Consider the following 19,376-nt stretch of genomic DNA (forward strand, 5'->3'; position numbering starts at 1 on the left):
AATTTTTCTTAATAGTGTAGCTGATGTCTACAGCTTGACAGTGAAAGTTGCTCAGTTGTGTTCAATTCTTTGTCACCCCATGGACTATACAGTCCCTGGAATTCTCTAGGCCAGAATACTGGAATGGGTAGCCTATCCCTTCTCCAGGGAATCTTCCCAACCCAGGGATCGAACCCCGGTCTCCTGCATTGCAGGCATATTCTTTACCAGCTGAGCCACAAAGGAAGCCCTAGAGCTTGGGGACAGAATATTTTCATTTCAAAAGTCCAAACACAGTAGAGTGTTGGCCTGTAATTTGAATTAATGAATGAAGAATGTTTGTTGTGCACTAAGCACTAGAGGAGATGTAGGGTATGTTGGGCATCAATTACGGTCAGGTGGGCCTTTCCATCTGGCTGAAAAGACAGACATAGACTATTTTAATCTGGGGTGGATGGAGCTATGCCTAGGAGAGCTGTAAATTTAAGTTCAGTAGCATTTCACTTAGCTGTATACTCACAACAGGCTGGAAGAGACTTCTGGGAATATGATAAAGTGGCATATTTTGGTTAACCTGTCAGTAAAAGGGACTGCTGGGATTTGTAGATATTTCTAAGTTTGTGTATAATAAAAGATCTGGTCTCCTGGTAAGAGACCTAACCTGGAAAAGGCACCCAAGAATCCTCAAAGATGCTAATAGCTTCACATTTCTTATACACTAGATGCAGAGAAGACTTTAGGGGTAAGAATGATTTTGTATAATTCCAGTTTCCCCAGTCTGCTATTCATTAGCCACAGCCTGAGAGGCTGGAGAAGGGTGGGGGGTGGGTTGTTCTATCTTCTCTTGTCCTCCCTGCCTCTCTCCTCACTCTGGCTATATTCCATATGTCATGGTAAAGCATGGTCAGCTAGAATGGATGAGGAAAAATAAACTTTGGTGGGATAGGTTGATATAATCGTAAATTGTCAATAAGCTTCATTCCCTTTTATGTATCATAGGTTTTGCTAATTAGTGTGTAGATCTATAGTTTGTGAAGCAAAATTTATATCTCTGTAATCTAGTGACTCCTGACAAAACACTTGAAGTCACTTTCAGTCTACTAAAAGACACAATTAGTTAGATCAGGAGAGAAAAAAATCTGATCTGGAACTTATGGGTCATGTTTATTTAGAGGTTAAGAATGTATAAAGATCAAAGAATAAAAGGAAAATGAAAATATTCTACTCAGTGTTATGCCAACCTTTATTCTCATGATACCTACAATTTGCTGGTAAAAAATTCAATATCTTTTCCTAAAATGACACATTTTCATAGCAAAATCTATATGCATAGTCAGAAAAAAATAATTTTGCATGATGGATATTACTTTATATATTCATATTTTCTATATTTATTCACAAAGTAACCCAAACCTTAGAAATATAACTTTAAAAAGTCTTCTCCTGGGGGAGAGAGATAAATTGGGAGATTAGGACTGACATATATACACACTGCTATATATAAAATAGATAACTAATAAAGACCTACTGTATAGCACAGGGAAATCTGCTCAATGACCTACATGGGAAAAGAATCTAAAAAAGAGTGAATGCATGTATATGTGTAAATGATTCACTTTGAGGCACACCTGAAACTAACACAACATTGTAAATCAACTATGTTCCAATAAAAATTAAAAAAAAAAACAACTCCTGATTCCATGATTAATTTCCTAACTGCTTGGCCTCTGTGTTTGCATTGGTGTAACATTTCTCATATCTTATCCACATGTTGACAGTATGAGTTTGAAGGATCAGGAGTTGTAGCTAAACAGCAGATTTCTAACCTGAAAGGCAGTGTTTGAGAAAAATTTCTCGTTTTCTTGTTGTAACCATGGTTTTTACATTTGTTTAAAATAAACGTTTCTCTTTTTTTCCAGTGGCAAAAATAGGATGTTTGAAGTCATTGGAGAAACGCTGGAGCATGATTTTCCAAGCTGGATGGCAAAGATCTTGAGACAGCTTTCTAATCCTGGACTGGTTATTGCCGTTGTTTTGGTCATGGCGTATGTGCTTTCCCTCTTCAGAGAAAGAGCTTGTGTGATGTTCTTCCTGCTCCTTTTAAGTTTCAGTGTTTTCAACTCTTTCTCCCCAGGGGTTGCGCTGTAACCTAACCAAATTCAGCACTGATTACACGGTGGTGAGAGGCTAAAATTCATGAGCCATATTATCATCCTATTGCATGTAATTCATAGCCATCTGCATCTGTGTTTGCCAGCCTAGGATTATAAGATTTGTTCCCAAGTAACCAAAATAATTATCAGTAAACAGCTAAAGCAAGGGAAACATAAATGCTAAATCTAATCAGCACATCAGGCTTCCCTCCCGCCCCTGCCCCCCACCTCTTTTTCCATAAAGCAGATGGCTGTAAACACATAGAAATGATGAGCCTCTAAGTTAATATTCCCCTTGAGGGCCCTATAGGCTGTATTTTAGGGCTGAAGGCTTAAAGGCTCTTAAAAACTACCCTGTCCTTGTTCCTAGAAGGCCATCAATAACTGTGTCTGCCCATAATAGAATCAGAGGACCAGAAGGCTCTTGGAAAGGTCATTTAGTCTTTCCTTTCAAAGTCAGAGGTGATATTCAACGGGCAACTTGAGAGGGGGCTTTTGTTCCCATATGACTTTCTTTGGGTTCTGACTCTTGGCCACCTCAGATAAACTTACATTCTAAGCAAAGAAAATATGCTTCCTATGGAAGAGCTACAAAAAGTGCCCCAGCCCTTCCTTTCAAACCCCAAGTCCCTCATAAATGAAAAGTCTGGAACCACTCTTAGTCAGTGAAACCACTCTTGTGGACACTCTGACACTCTGATTTGTTTAAATAAAGGTAAAACTAGGAAATCTCAGGGGAAAACTCCCAGTGGTTTAAGTCAATAAACTGGGTTCTGGGCCAAGTTGTTGTGATCATCTCTGCAGCGGTTGTGGTCACAAGCTACATCCGTGATGGCAGGTGTCATCTTCAAGTTTATAATTGAGAAATGGACTTAGAGGCAGGAACTGGTTTTTCCCTAGGTGAGAATACAGCAAAGTGATGGGAAGGCTATGACAGTAAATCCAGCACTCACCTCTTACACCTTCTTTGAGGGAGAGCTAATAGCCTGTAGGGATAATTAAACAGTAAAACAGATCATGTATTACAGAACCTTGATCATGGGGCGGCATTAGGAACCTGATAGTGAATCTCTGGTGCAGATGTGTTAGAACATAACCTGCTGGAGGCAGCATGTTTCCCCAGATAGCCCTGGAAATGATTTTTCTTCTCCGAGTTTTTATGATGCAGCAGCTAAGGAGACCATATTAAGTGTCATGTGGCTTTTGTGGTATAAAGGAGGTCTTGTTTTAAAACACACACACAAAACTTAATGTCAGATTTTATGACTATATTCTTAACTTAGTGAGAGACAGATTTATTTCTAAGCAAAGGAGCAACATTGTCCTAATGCCGCTAATTAAAGATTTAATAAGCTGCGTTGGGGGTATGGGAGAGGAATGAACACTGCCCTTGTTCCAAGCACGATTCATATATTAACCCATTTAATTTCCACAATAACCTTAAGAAGTTGGCCACATTAATCATATTATTGAAAGCATATGGAAGATGTGCCCCAAATCAAATGGCTAATAAGTAAATTCAAGCCCATGTCTTCTTATTCCCCACCTCTTATTCCCATCTACTTATTTAGCACCAAACACTCAGTTCAGGTTGAGTGAGTATGCTCATAAGAGTTGGAAGCCACTTGTCTGAGATGTTCTACACCCGTAGTCAGGACACTTTTCCTTAAAGGGCCAAAATATTAATAGTAGATACTTCAGGCTTTGTGATCCAAGAGGCAAAGTTGAGGATATTATTTAAATACTTCTATAACTATTTTAAAATATAAAAACCAATCTTAGCTCATGGGTCATACATAATAGGCTGGGAGTCAGATTTGCCCTGGAGGCCATAGTTTGACAACCCCTGATATAGACTGTCTAGATGGAAACTGGCAGGACGTAAGATCAAACAGATGTCCCACAAGGTTGATTTTAGTTCTGATGTTCTGATTTTAAACCTGAATTTCAGTTTATTGTTGATTTGATATTTCAGATACTGAGATCTCATCTTCAACACTTAATGGTGTCCATACAATTGGTTTGGCTTTTTATTACCTTTAATTAGAGAATGTTTACAAGCATTTTGAATTTCCCCAGTGAATCATATTCAATCAGCTTGAATGGTTTTGGGGTAACTGAGTTTAAGCTAATTCTCTGCAGGCAGTTTCATTCCTTTGGAGACTAAAAAATGATCTATGAGTCTTCCTCACTGAAGATGCATCTCGGGACAGAAAAAGTGATGAATGAATAAAGAATTACAGTCTGCAAATGATTTGTGAGGTCTTTGAGTTCTCCCTCCAAATCCAGGCACTTTTCTAAGAAAATTCTTGTAATACACATACACATTTATTGAGCACCTACTTCATGCCAGATATTACACCAGATGTTTTCAGGTATATAATGTCATTCAAACTCCCAACACTTGTATAAGAAATAAACCCAGCAGAAATGATATCAATAACGGTGTTGCTAGCAGCAGATGGCTCATAAAGGTTATGATCTGACATGTTGGAGTAGAGGCAATGTGTTCAGTACCCAGTTATTTGCCATAAAGGGCAATGCCAGTTACCTTTTTAAAAAAAAAAACTGCATTTTCCCCCTTTGTTTATTTTGCTTTAAGTGAAGATGAATGTGTTTATTTTTGCAAAAATGTTTGGCTGGAATTTGCTCTTTTGAGAAATGTAAATGTCACTTATATGCCAAGACTATTCTTTTCTGAGACATTTTCTTTTGAAGGAGAGAGAAAGGCAAACAACACATCCTATGGATAAAAAAGCCATGTTAATTAACAATGACTGAGGATTATAGTCTTAGTTGTAAAAGCCCAACGAGAGAATTTAAAGTGGAGAGTCAGTCTCCTTTTTCTTGTACACATTCCCTAAGCTTCAAAAGATTTCCTCTTCCCTTGGATGCCATTGGTATCAACTTAAAATGCTGTTTTCAATTACAGCATAAAATGATATTACTACATTTCCAATGAGCAGCTAAAATGAGCAGTAAGGTATATCAGACAGAATGCCCTAGGCTGTGAAGGGGGAGCCTTGGATTCCACTTCCCAGGTCCACCCCAGTCACTGTGAAGTTCTGAACATGCTTCGTCACCTCTCTGTACTTCACAGTCTTTTATCTACGTAATAGAGGTTCAGAGTAGAAAATATCTTAAAGTCACTCCAGGGCCAATAGTCCATGATTTAATTAATGTCAATTTAAGCAGATCTTGAAGAACTGAAAAATACCATACATTTTATTTTATTTTTTGAATTTAGTTTGACCATCTATTATCTCAATGCCACTGCAAAGGGCCAGAAGGCAGCAAATTTGGATCTAAAGAAGAAGATGAAACAGGTAGGATACAATATATTACAGAGAAATATTTGTCTTCATTCATGTCAAGTTGCAGAAAACACCAGGAAATCTCATGTTCTTCTTTACTATTTTTTATTGCTAGCAAGCTTTGGAGAACAAAATGCGAAACAAGAAAATGGCAGCTGCACGAGCAGGTTTGAGCTCTGTTATGTTTGCATTCTTCTTCCCCTATAAATAGCATGCTCTTCCTTTTTTTCCCCCCTCTCAAAATGGGGCATTTTGTGCAGAGAGGCATTATTGCCACAGCAAGTCATCTTATACTCTTTACAGTCCACCTTTTCAGCCGTTTCAGTCTTCAGATCCAGAGAGTTCAGTTATTTTCCAGTGGGAGAAAGAAAAGACAAAAATTCAGGAACATAAAAGTAGCATTAGTGATAGAAAAGGACTTTTACTAATTGATGGAAGATGAAGAAAACATCCCTCTAGTTATACAAATAGCAGAGACAGATATACAATCTCTCCTGCCCATTTTGACCATTTTCATACATAGATGGTAGAGAAGGAAATGGCAGCCCACTCCAGTGTTCTTGCCTGGAGAATCCCAGGGACGGGGGAGCCTGGTGGGCTGCCGTCTAAGGGGTCGCACAGAGTCAGACACGACTGAAGCGACTTAGCAGCAGCAGCAGCAGCATACATAGATGGACGCATTGGGAAGATACTAAGAGAATCCTCTGGGCTCATCATTATTGATTTCCCAAAGCGTTCTCTAATTCATTAACCTCTTTTACTTTTGAACCTCTTTAATTTTTAATTTCCTGTGTAGCTCAGTTGGTAAAGAATCTGCCTGCAATGCTGGAGACCCAGGTTTGATTCCTGGGTCAGGGAGATACTCTGGAGCAGGAAATGGCAACCCATTCTTGTCTGGAGAATCCCATGGACAGAGGACCCTGGTAGGCTACAGTCCATGGGGTCACAAAGAGTCAGACACGACTTAGTGCTGTCTTTCTTAATCTTTAAACTATTTGCCAAAATTACTGATATGTTTTGCCTTATACATGGAAAAATGATGAATTTTTTGAAAATCTTTTCTAACTCTTCCCTCATTCATAATTCTAAAACTATATTAGTAGGACTTCTCTCTCCCCCATAATTAATAATGTTAGTAATAAAAAACCTTAACCCAAATTAGCTTAAGTAGAAAAGAAATTTATTAGTTCACACAAATGAACAGGAGTGTGGTATGTGATACTTCCAGTCACATTTTACCCCAAGTTGAGAAGCACTCAGGACTGAGCCCCGTTTCTCTGTGGGTCTATCAATACTACATTCCTATTATGTTGGCCAACATTTATGGCAGCATAAGCGGATGTAGAACTTCCAATGCCATGTCCTTGGATTATATTTGTCTTATGTTTTGTGTGCTTTTTTTTTTTTTTTTTTCATTCTGCTACTTGTTTCTTAACTGTATTAAAAAAAATTTTTTTTAGCTCTATTGAGGTATAATTGATAAAATGTTCTGACTTCTAAGATCTGAATTCTAGCTAAGGCATATTGTTTTCTTTATTCTTTTAAATAGTGATATGATGTTATTGCATGCTGTTTTTCTGAAATTTTCCCATAATTTGTTTAAAAATGTGTATAATCTTTGTGAAGACAGAGACTATTTAATTTATAGTTGTTTCCTCAGGACTTAATATAGGACTTTATATATCAGTCACTCAATAAATACCTACTAAATATCTACCGGACAATGAGGAATTCTTTTATTGGGAAAAATTTGAAAGGAATACATTTCTATATTAATTACTTAAGCAGTAATGAATGAATAAATGTTAGCAAAAGAGAACTTTTATTCTCTTGTCTTTAGAATTTGTGCAGATTTTGTAAAATAAGAAATATAGAGATATTCAGCAAAAAATATTATGGCAACATGGAGCATATTTGGAAGATACAGATTTTTAAGCCATCTCATTCAGAACCATTATTACACACACCGAAACTAATTTTTCCTTATCTCTTCTTTATCTTCTTTCTCTGTTTCTTTCTCTCTCTTATTTATTTATTTAATTTGAATAGCTGCAGCTGCTGGTGGCCAGTAATTTTCATGGATATTCCGGAGGCCGAGAAGTGTTCCTCATCACGCATTTCTAAGTCAGTGATTCTCATGAAGGCCCAGAGGACACAGCATGAAGAGTTGATACTACCCTGTTCTAAACCTGATGGGTTATCAAGGTCTCGCTGATCAATCAAGGCATCACTTGCCCTAACTGAAAAAAACAAGAGTCTCTACCTTATTCCAAATTAAGGATTTGTTCCCCCACCACCACTTTCTCCCCTGAACCACTCCCCTGACATTTTCTTTAATGAATTGAGTTTAAAAGTGTGTGGTCCTCCAGTATGGATCACTAGCTTACTTGCTGGGTTAATTTAAAAATCTTTTCCTCATATGGACTTTCATTTTATACATTTATTCTGCCTTAGTTTTCTTAGTCTGGAAATGGGGATATTTCACCCTCTTTTTTTCTTCTAAATTCAGAAATATCTTGATAAAGTATTCATTGTAATCATTCATTAACTCACTTTTTTGAAATTATCTTGTTTTCCCTTTTCATTCTGTCTCCCCATCCATGGTTCATCCACAAATGCATACCCCAAACCTTTTTGTTTATGCTGGATTCAGTATGAGAAGAAATGGGCTTTTTAGAAGAAAAATCCCAAGTGAATTAGTGGCCTGATCAACACTGGATTGAAGGTCTTGACACCTTGAGGAGGTATATGAGTCTTACTTTACTTTAAATCTAACTTTGTGAGTTAAAAGAAAAATGACAACATTAAGTGAGTACTATTCCATCACAGTCTGATCACGACCTCCAATGACCATATCTCCTGAGTTTGGAGTCTAAAATTCTATACTTTTTCTTTGCTTTTTTGTTAAGGTTAGGAAAACACATACTATTATAGGGGGGTGATTTATACCTATGTTTAAGCATTATTATTTTGTTAAAATTTAAATTGACTTTGACTAGTAACAATCAATGCACTCAACCAACTTTGTTTCATGACTTCAATTATATCTCTTAACTCAGTGTCTCCACCATTACCCCTACCCCATCCCCAGCTAAGCCAATTTGCCTGCCATTCGCTACAGTTGATTTACTAATTTTGTATTATTCTCTCTTTGAGTTTTTCCTCCTGGCCACAGAGTGAGCACTCTATTCTTCTGCCAATCCATGTGCTCATCACTTCCATCAAACCAAATTCAAGATTACTTCCTCTGGTCAAATTTGCCTGACCAGCCTCCATTACCAATCATATAACTCTCTTTATAGGCTCCCTTTGGACTCGCCTGTCTTTAACACAGAGTTTGTTATTCTACTGATTTTTCTGTAATTTGTAATTAAAAAAAAATTAGATGCATGAATCATCTTTCCTATCCAGATTGTACACTCCCTATGAGCAGGGATCGTATCTTCTAATTTTTGTATGCCTGTTATAGTGCTGTGCACAGTAGGCACTGAATAAATGCTTGTTAATTAAATTGAATCAATTTAACTTACAGCAGTAGCATTGTGAAAAGAACCTTCTGTGATCAGTATGAAAAATTTTACTATGCTGTACAAAATGGAATTCTGTTGACGGGCTGAATTTATTATCTCATTAGATTATAATGCAGATGAGTAAATAAAGCTAGTGCTTATTTCTATTTGGATTACTTTTGTACTGTGTAGTAACAAGATTACATTATTGATTTACACATGTTGCCAAGTTTACAATACGGGTGAAACTCCCTTGTCCTGATTTGCTTTACAAGGAAGATGATGCAAGATGACAAACTGTCCCCAAAGGGCTTCACCTTCAAGGACTTCACTTTCTAAGTGTGTTAGTCACTCAGTCGTGTCCGAGTCTTTGCGACCCCATGGACCGTAGCCTACCAGGCTCTTCGGTCCATAGGATTTTCCAGGCAAGCTTACTGGAATGGGTTACCATTTCTTTCGCCAGGGGATCTTCCCAACCCAGGGATCGAACCCAGGTCTCCCACCTTGTAGGCAGACACTTTACCATCTGAGCCACAAGGGAAGCTCTTCTAAAGGCAATGTATTTTCCAAACAAGTGCTCATGGTGTAGAAGCATTAGGACACCATATGCTAACTTCCAGTCTTTCTATAAATTAAAAACTAAGTTAGGTTTTTATAGTACCTAAGTATCTGCTGCTGCTGCTGCTGCTAAGTCACTTCAGTCGTGTCCGACTCTGTGCGACCCCATAGACGGCAGCCCACCAGGCTCCCCCATCCCTGGGATTCTCCAGGCAAGAACACTGGAGTGGGTTACCATTTCCTTCTCCAATGCATGAAAGTGAAAAGTGGAAGTCAAGTCACTCAGTCGTGTCTGACTCTTCGCGACCCCGTGGACTGCAGCCTACCAGGCTCCTCCATTCATAGGATTTTCCAGGCGAGAGTACTGGAGTGGGTTGCCCTCACCTTCTCTGACCTAAGTATCCACCTGATTTAAATTAAACACTTTTTAGAAATTTTAGTTTTTTCAGTCTCCGGAGAGTTGCTGAAAATATTCAATATTCCCATCCTACGACATGGACAAGCATCTGAAAGAGGGAATGCCACTTCCTAAACCTGTTTTTACAACTAGTGAGAGGAGGAAACAGCATTATAGGATGGTGACAAGAGTTATTAAGCTCCGATATAAATTTCTTTTTCTCAAAGTTCTCTTGTCATGGATTGCCTTGGATGGTACAGCTGCCTTTATCAGAATGGGTCCTGGTGACTTAGTAATTATGAATAATGGAACAATGTGTCTGTGAAACTCTGGACCTGAAATACTTGACCTCTTCTGGGAACTTAAATGTTATATAACATACATCTTCATATACACCCAGAAGTTTTCATACAAATCCTTGGTCATTTAAAAACCTATAGTAGTGGCACATTTTCATTAGAGAAAATTTAGAAAATTTTAATAAAATGTAAAAAGCAAAAGAACTCTTAATTCCAGCAGCCAGAATAACTTCTGTTAACATTTGGTGTACTTGTTTCTCAGATTCATGCACACACACAGACTTGATAAAATATTTTGAATCACAAGATATATTTAGTTTTTATCCTATTTTCTTATTTAACATTTTCCCATGTCACAAAAATTATTTCAGGACATTTTAAAATTTCTGGATCACTCATTGTGCATCATATGTAAACTAACAGAAACTCCCTAAATCCAAATGAAGTTATAGAATATTCCATAACATAGCAGATTAGTAATCGATCATGTCAAGTGGATCATGACATTCAAATATATCCAGCTTAAATTCAGAAGGTGATTTAAGTTCTGAAATCCCCAGCTGACCCTCTGAAGATTTCCCCAAGAATTTTAAGGGGAAAATAGCATCTTGAAAGTGGATTAGAGATACCTATGCTCCTTGTAAGACTCTAAAATGGTAACTCTCCATAAATTGCCTGAAAATAACTGATAGGTTCATTGATTACTTTCTCAACATCAAAGCCACTATTAAGAGCAGTCTCTTATCTGTGGATAGAAGTGGATTTAAAAGGTCTAGACAGTATAAGACCCCTTATTACAGTCCATCTTATGTGTTAGCTTTCATTTGTAAACAAAAATATTCCACACCAGCCAACACATTACACTAAGGGAGTGATGAGGATGAACTGTAAAGAGTAATTAAGAGATCATTTAATGCTTCAGATAGGAAAGCACAGTCACCAATTTGCCAGTTAATTATTGGTAACCATTTCAGATGCCTTTTTTCTGCTCAACTGTACATCTGAACTCAAGGAAAAAATTGAGAGCACTGTTCAAAAGAGAATTTGTGAAGGTCATATTATTTTTATGAATGGAAAAATGAAATTTTAATGGTGATCCCTAATATCTAATTTTAAATTTAAAAAAATTACTCTTAAAACTCTAAGCTTTCAAGCATGCTGAAGTCATGCTTTCTGACTCCCGAAAGTCATTTAGAAGATGCTTCTTTCTGGAAAAAAAAAATCTGCATTGTTGGTTGTCTAAATACCCGCTTACTTGCTCTGTCAAGTAATCCAGGCATGGAATTAACAATCTGTAATGCAGGTGGCACAGTGGTAAAGAATCTGCCTGCCAATGCAGGAGACACAAGAGACATGGGTTTGATCCCTGGGTTGGGAAGATCCCTTGAAAAAGGAAATGACAACCCACTCCAGTATTCTTGCCTGTAAACTTCTGTGGACAGAGGAGCCTGGCGGGCTACAGTCCATGGACTCACAAAAGAGTTGGATGCAACTGAGCACATACACACGTACATAATGCAGATGTGCTTATAAATTAGAGGGCATGTCTATATGCCCTATAGACATAACAAGTATTTCATGAATTGTATACATGGACTGAATACATGAGGACTGTGAGTCAACAGGAGCAGAGAGTATTTTAAAATTTTAAAATCCTAAAGTGCTTTTTTTTTCTTTTGGGATCAAATATCTCCCACATGACTTGATAATGGAAATAAATGGAGGAAGTGGATTTATTATAAATTTTTAGAAATTACTCTATGTGTTAAGGCAGGTCAAATTGAATGACATTAATTAAGAGACATTTTATGCATGATGACATTTTATGACATTTTATATTGTTATGAGTGATGAGAGGATAACCCTGAAAAAGATGGTAGATTAACAGGCCTGAAGGGTAAGGTGCTTAGGGGATTGACTTCAGAATTAATAAATACATTTGTAGTGGAACATGATGGAATAACTAAATAGCAGGTGAAAATTAACCCAGTGTAAAAGGGATCAAGAGCTGGAATTACAACTGATCTCAATGGAACATGAATGAATTGATTCCATGGGAAATGTTTGTCCCCAGGGAAACAGTAGATAAGAGCCAGTGGAAACACTCAGCCTTTGGATCTGTGTCACAGAAAAGGTTCCATGTATTTCAAGTCCACAGACAACTAAATAATTGTGGGCACTGGGTGGTGGAAGGAAAGCGTATAGGCCCGGGATTCTGGGCCAAGGCTTAAGTTTTGTTTTGAAGAGTGTCACTCAATGGCCATGTAATTTTTTTGTAGTCATTATTGGTTTTCCGACTCAGGCTACTTACTTATCCTCACTAGTCTTCAAATTATCTCATCTTTAAATAGATAATTGTCTCCACTCAAATTGCTGCAGGGATTACATGAGATGAAGCTGAAAATCACTGAGCACCGTTTAGCATGTAGCACATCATTTAGCACCTAGTTAAAAGCTGGATAAATATTACCTCTCATTCTCCTTTTTTGTCAAATATTTTCTTTTGAAAAATTTACTCATGTTCTAGTTTAAAAATGAGATATTAATTGATTTAATTCAAGGAGATATCAAGAAACAATTGCAAGGAGGATTTTATTCAGTTGGAGAAACCAAATCTTTTATAGACCAACAAAAACAACGGTCCACATTATTTTCCCACATTCTTAGTTATTTTTTAGATAGAACTGTTTTAGTAACAGAGTGGCTTAACAAATTTAAGATAAGCAGCACTAAATGAATAAAAATGCATATGATTGAGCATCAGGATCTCGGGGTTCAAGTCATGTCTCTGCTGCTGGTTAGCTGTCTGACTTGTTGGAAATCATGTAACCTTGTAAAGTCTCATTTGCAAAATATTTCAAAATTTTCAAAATTCTTTCCTATGTTATACAGCTGAGAGACCCAATATGGTAACCACTAGCCACATGTGACTATTGAGAACTTGAAACATGAAACTAAATTGTGCTGTAAATATAGAATACACACTGATTTTGAAGATGGTATGTATGAAAAACTAATGTAAAATATATCATTAATAATTTTTTTCATTTTGATTATTGGAGAGATTATTTTGCATGTATTTGGTTAAATAAAAAAAAGTTACTAAAATTATTTTCATTTCTTTTTCTTTAATGTGGCTACTAAATTTTAAATGACACAGAGCTGGCACTTGTGGTTGTGTTCCATTTCTATTGGACAGTGCTGCTCTAAAAACTGAGTTTATAGAATAAATTTTAGTGAAGGTTTCAATTAAATTGTACATAGAGCTGGGCTTTAGCGCTACTAGGATGTTTCCAATAAGCTGATTAGAGCTACTGGCCTCTGCTCATCTGGAGTAGTTGATTTGCATTTGGGGGTTGGGTGAGGGGAGGGAAGCTGCCTTTCAGGAAGCTGGGGAGAAGATGGCAATCAATTAGAGTCCAGTAGAGACAGAGTCTGCAGACAATCAGATGGGGCCAGTTGGTGCAGGGAGGATTCTGGGGGTACATGTGACGTTCTGTTGGTTGTTGGAAAGCACATATAATGTACAGAAGGGAAGAGAGACATTCTGCTCACAGTGCACAGAGCTGTGTCACTGCTCTGACACCATCATCAAGGGGCAGCCTTTGGAGCATGGGGAGATGGTCCACATGAAAGGATTCTGGTGTCCTCAAGGCAGACGTCCATGACAGGCACTTCTCAGGCACTGGTTTGAAGAACCGGAGGAGCAAAATAAGAGTTCAGAGCAAGCTTCAGAGTGAATGAGCCTCACTGAGCAGTTCATAGACTATAGCTCAACAAACAGGTGTCCCTTTACAGAATATTAATGTTTATTTCCCCCAAATTGGGCACAACAATACCTGGGATCTTAATGTTAATAAATATCTCCTTTGGACCTAAGGCTAGTAAAGTCTAGGGAAATTTTTTCAGCTAAGTAGCAATAACAACTTTTTAAAAAATCAAAGTGTCTTAAAAGCAGTGACATTTCAGGTCAAAGGGAAGGTAGCAAGCTTACAGTGTCTTGTCCGGGCTGTGAAAGAAGATCTGACAAACATACATAGTCATTTTTGTGCTATCATTTCTAGTGCTTTATAACCAGTGGAGTATAAATGGGGAATCATAGAGTTTTCTGGGATACAGGAGTAATATTCCTGAGTCAATGTCAAGGTTGAATGTTAAGTCATACCATTTCCTGAGCCTATCATCAAAAAAATTATCACTTTGTGACCAGCATCTGTGGTTAATTTTTCTTAAGCACGTTGGTCACATGGCTTTTGATTGGCCTCTTACTGTTGTTGATATGCACACTGATTTGTGATATACTGCAAAAGATTAATAGAGAGATTTGGCCCTAGGGATGAGGACATTAGCTCTCTTCCCATTTTTCCAAGTTATTTAATTCTAAGACTCATCTTGAAGTTTAGAACCAGATCCAAAAATTTATGAACAATAAATGTAACAACTCAAGTCAGTCACAAACCATACTGAGTTTTCCTAAGTGAATCCAATAAGCCCCTCTAGGAGGAATCTTGGTGTCAGGTTCGGGGTCAGACTGACAGCTGAGATGTGATCCCCACCTGCTTGTGCACTGCCCAGCAAGGTGACTGCTCGTCTCCTTGGTTCTAGGGGCTGTCTCTTTTCCTTCCTTGAGAACATCAGCTGGACTTCTGACATGCTCACTTGTCCCTCCTCTTCTAAGCTCCTTGGAGACAGCACGTGAGACTGTACAACCAACCAGTCTTCGGTATAGCTTGGGAAACACTACCTCGTAAGACACCGATGCATCCGTGGGCAGTTAGCATCAGGCACTGGAATAGGTTTTAGAACACAGCGCTGAACATAGCAGATCTCTTTCCATAGGGAGGAAACACACAAGAAACCGTTACAAAAACAAAGGAATGAACCAAATAACTGAAAGAGTAAATGAAAACAAGAACAAGGCTCCCGAAAGGTTCGCTTCCCTGATGCTCAGAAAGACAAAACACGGAGACACGGAGGTTTGTAGCAATGAGAGGGTTTATTCACCAGGCAGCCAAGCAGGCGCAGAAGGCGATGGCACCCCACTCCAGTGCTCTTGCCTGGAAAACCCCATGGACGGAGGAGCCTGGTGGGCTGCAGTCCATGGGGTCGAGAAGAGTCCGACACGACTGAACGACTTCACTTTCACTTTTCACTTCCATGCATTGGAGAAGGAAATGGCAACCCACTCCAGTGTTCTTGCCTGGAGAATCACAGGGACGGGGGAGCCTGGTGGGCTGCCGTCTATGGGGTCGCACAGAGTCGGACACGACTGAAGTGACTTAGCAGCAGCAGCCACGCAGGCAGATGGGCGAACAGCCACCTCCTGGAAGACAGGGGGCTCAGGGTATATTGAGAGGATACAGAATAAAGAGTAAAGAAGCAGGGGGTCTGAGGTGGGAAGCGAGGGCAGGGTGACTGGAGAAAGCGGCGGGAGTCGTGGTTCTGCGCAGGCGTAACTGGCCGACGGGCCTCTCCATGAAGGGGGTGGAGCCTTCCTGCCTGCCGGGGTCAAAAGGCACGCGCCCCGCTGGCGGCCGGGCGGTCTTATCCAGTCCTAACCAGCTCAGCTCTGACTAGACACAGCTAACCGCCAGTTTCTGGGAAACAATACAAGCCAACTTCTTGTTTAGGTTACCTGCCACTTGAAAAATGTGTAAGTTGTCAACCGACCTTAATTAGTGAAGGTAGGTGAAATGGATTTACTCATTTACTCATTACCCATGGTTTCAGCAACTGCTTCTGTTGACAATGGCTAAGAAAAAGGTGCTTCTTTATGCTAAGTTGCCTCCGACTCTTTGCAACCCTATGGACTGTGGCTCACCAGGCTCCTCTGTCCATGGGATTTCCCAGGCAGGAAGGCTGGAGCGGGTTGCCATTCTCTTCTCCAGGAGAGCTTCCTGACCAAGGGATCAAACCCGAGTCTCTTAGGTCTCCTGCATTGGCAGGTGGGTTCGTTACCAGTAGCGCCACCTAGGAAGCCCTAAGACCAGGGTGAAATAAGGTAAATGGCTGGGAGGTTTGCTTTAGCAAGGTAACCAGGAAAGCTTGTTTGAGAGGATGAGCCTGGAGTTGAGACATAACTGATGAGAGAGGGACAGAAAAATTCTTCCAATTTTTTTCATTACTTAAGATCCCTTGGGGATTAAGGGGGGGGGGGGTACAATAAGTGTTTAAATTACCATGAATTTAGATAGTTTGAGAAGACCATAATTTGCCCGTTTTAGAGAAATAAACACTTTAAAAATAGTATTGTAGAGTATAATCCATACCTGCTCTACAAACTACTCTATTTTAGTGAAAATAAAAGCTCAGCCTGATTGGATGAGCATAGAAAGTGATGAAAACGTGGAGGCTAAAAGATACAGGGCTATTTCCCCTCCCCCGCCAAAGTGATCCAGCCAGGATATGACAAAGCTGGGAAGCAGAAGGGTCTTTTATTCCGTGGTTTATGCTTTTTCAATCATATCGGAGCCTTTCGGCCATCGGCTTCCTCCTTTAACAGGGGTTCAAACCCAGAGGCCAGCAACAGTCAAGAGAGCAGCACAGTAAGTGCAGTTACCCAGTGGGACTGTGGTGAGATGAAGAGCTCTGTCCTGTACTTAGGGAGGGTGAATACTCAGTTCTTGCTAACTGTTGCAGACCTCTGGCCCCCAGATCTTCTGCTTTGTCAAAGATAAGCTGGAAACCTGGACTTTCATGCACATACTAAAATATTTTAAACAGTAATTATCACAAATTAATACACACATACACTCCGTCTCTTGGCAGGATGTTGTCCAAGGGTGCGCTCTGATATTCTTATATTAGAAGTCCCTCAGATAAAGAGCCCTCTTTTGCACATTTTGAAACCATTTGTCAGTGTTTTTCAGGTCTTTTTCTCCTTTGAAAAAAATGCAGTTTCTCTCCTGGCTTATTAAGACGTATCTGTACTTTTCTTCACCAGGAACCAGAAATTTGAGTTTAGCTCTCATCAACTACCACAAGGGGGAGCTCAAACTTCTTTTTTTTTTTTATTAAGTTTTACCTGTAGTCATCATTAATTCATGCAAAAACTGAAACTATTATCATATGACAGTTTAGGTTACCTCTTCCTGCTAAATTTGCCTATGTGGCTTGATTTTGTTAAGAACTATTTCACTAACTATAAAAATAGACAGCAAACTCCCCTAAAACTCATCTTAAAGCCTAGCAGTCTAATTTTTATTTTACATTTTATGGTTTTTATTTTATATATTCAATTTAACTTTCTTATATCATGATATATTCTCAAGGCAGAGGTAAAGAAGCAAAAACAATATAGAGTTTGGAACCACTCTGTAGAGTCCTATAATTTACAATTCAAATTTAAATTTAAAATAGAAAAAAGGAGAAAAAAAACCAACAACCCAGGATTCTGTGAGACAGGAAATATGTTTTCCTTTTGGCAAAGGAAAACCAATGGTTATCCCTAGTGGGCCAAAGTATCCAAAGATGCCACTTTGGCTTAGAACCTAGTCTTTTCATAGGTTTCCAGCTTTATCTGCCCTCTTTCTTTTGGAGTTTCCATGAACCTCTCTTCTATTACATCAGCCCACACATCAAGCCCTGAATGGAGACGTGATTTCTTTGTTGTTTATTTTCTTGGTTTCCTCCCCTATGTCCTCCCCAGTAAAGCCAGGAGAATAATAGTACTTCAGGAGGCTTAGGAAGCGGTTGTTGAGTTGAAATCTGTGAAGTGCTCCATGCAGAGTCTGACACATGGAACTCCATATGTGCTAAGAATTATTATAGCAGACATTGGATATGAGTGCATCTTATTGAAGTGACATTCCTTGGATTCAAACTGTGACATAGTTCACAGTGTTCAAGAGAACTTAAAAAAAAACTAGCTAAATTGTTAATATTATGTTCTGAAGTATCTTTAGCATAACGAAATTCAAGAATTAGTTGTTGACTAGCAGTGCTAACACAGGCCTTGACTTTGATATACACTTCTAATCTTGGCAAATACTCTGATATATTTACATACAAAAAAAAAGGTTTTTGAATAACCAGATCCCATTTTTATATACAGTATATGCAGTGTGAAAGTGAAAGTCACTTAGTTATGTCTGACTCTCTGCGACCGCAAGGACTGTAGCCCGCCAGGTTCCTCTGTCCATGAGATTCTCCAGGCAAGAATACTGGAGTGGGTAGCCATTCCCTTCTCCAGGGGATCTTCCTGACCCAGGTATTGAACCCAGGTCTCCTTCATTGCAGGGAGATTCCCTACCATCTGAGCCACCAGGGAAGCCAGATATGCAGTGGTGTAGTCTGTATCCTATTTTATGTAAGGATGAGCAGGTAAATTTACAATGAGAAAACAAGACTATTTACTTTGACCTGCTTGTCTTATAGCTAATCAGTACATCTGCATCTCCTAGTAACTTCAGCTAAGATAATCTTTACCATATCCCTGAAGAAATTAAAAACTTCCTATTAAAGCTGACTCTTCACTCACCCCAATTGGTTGAAGTTTAAAAAGATAAAAATGGTGTGCAGTTATTTTATAAAAGTTTGTTTATTACGATTATGGCAGAGAATCTATTATTCAATTACAACATTTTCTTTACAGGAAAAAAGTTTTGCAAAATTTTGACTTATGGAAAAAATGCCAGTTCCAAATAAAAGTACTCTCTGTTCCTCTCATTAATTAATGTCACACTTTAATTTTTTTAACATCTATTTATCGAATGCCAGGTATGTGCTACTGTTCTAGCTAAGGCATGCTTCCTACTTTGAAAACAAGAGACCATTATACTTTTTTTTTGGTTAAACAGTCAAAAGCAAGTGAAAAGATAATCATAATAGGTTAATTAAGGCAGTTGACAGGTTAAATATCTTAATAGTTTAAAACTAAAACTCTAAGAGGCTTCTGAATGTGAGTCCTCTCAAGTTCTCTGGCCTTGTCCGGTTTCAGAACTAAGCGCTTGTGCTCACTGCTGCCACCTGCTGGCAGCCCATCATCTCCTCAGGCACTGCTCCCTGAGGTGGATAGGAGCCGTGATGGACTTGTCTATCTGGTCTCCGATGTACGTCTGCCTTCTGGCTTTCACCATTTCTGGGTTTAGATTATTATAGGGTTTCCAAATTAATATTTCTAGGGTCTGGGAAAGAAGAATCAGAATTCCCAGGAATTCTTGAAATGA

The 19,376-nt window shown here is 38.8% G+C and overlaps 2 protein-coding genes across 2 annotated transcripts in view; one reads left to right on the forward strand and one right to left on the reverse strand.

Annotated features, from left to right (window-relative positions):
* Window positions 1-9,045, forward strand: part of TMC1 (transmembrane channel like 1) — a 117,634-nt gene extending 108,589 nt beyond the window's left edge. Inside the window, exons 17-20 of the mRNA XM_043890663.1 lie at window positions 1,899-2,024; window positions 5,380-5,458; window positions 5,562-5,613; window positions 7,496-9,045. Of these exons, the coding sequence (XP_043746598.1) occupies window positions 1,899-2,024; window positions 5,380-5,458; window positions 5,562-5,613; window positions 7,496-7,518 (280 nt within the window). The 3' untranslated portion in view covers window positions 7,519-9,045. The remainder of the gene's footprint in view (window positions 1-1,898; window positions 2,025-5,379; window positions 5,459-5,561; window positions 5,614-7,495) is intronic.
* LOC122686324 (60S ribosomal protein L7-like) overlaps window positions 1-19,376 on the reverse strand; it is a 675,506-nt gene that overhangs the window by 114,035 nt on the left and 542,095 nt on the right. The gene's annotated exons all lie outside the window — the stretch shown is intronic.

Source organism: Cervus elaphus, chromosome 29 (genome assembly GCF_910594005.1).
Source record: "Cervus elaphus chromosome 29, mCerEla1.1, whole genome shotgun sequence".
NCBI classification, from domain to species: Eukaryota; Metazoa; Chordata; class Mammalia; order Artiodactyla; family Cervidae; genus Cervus; species Cervus elaphus.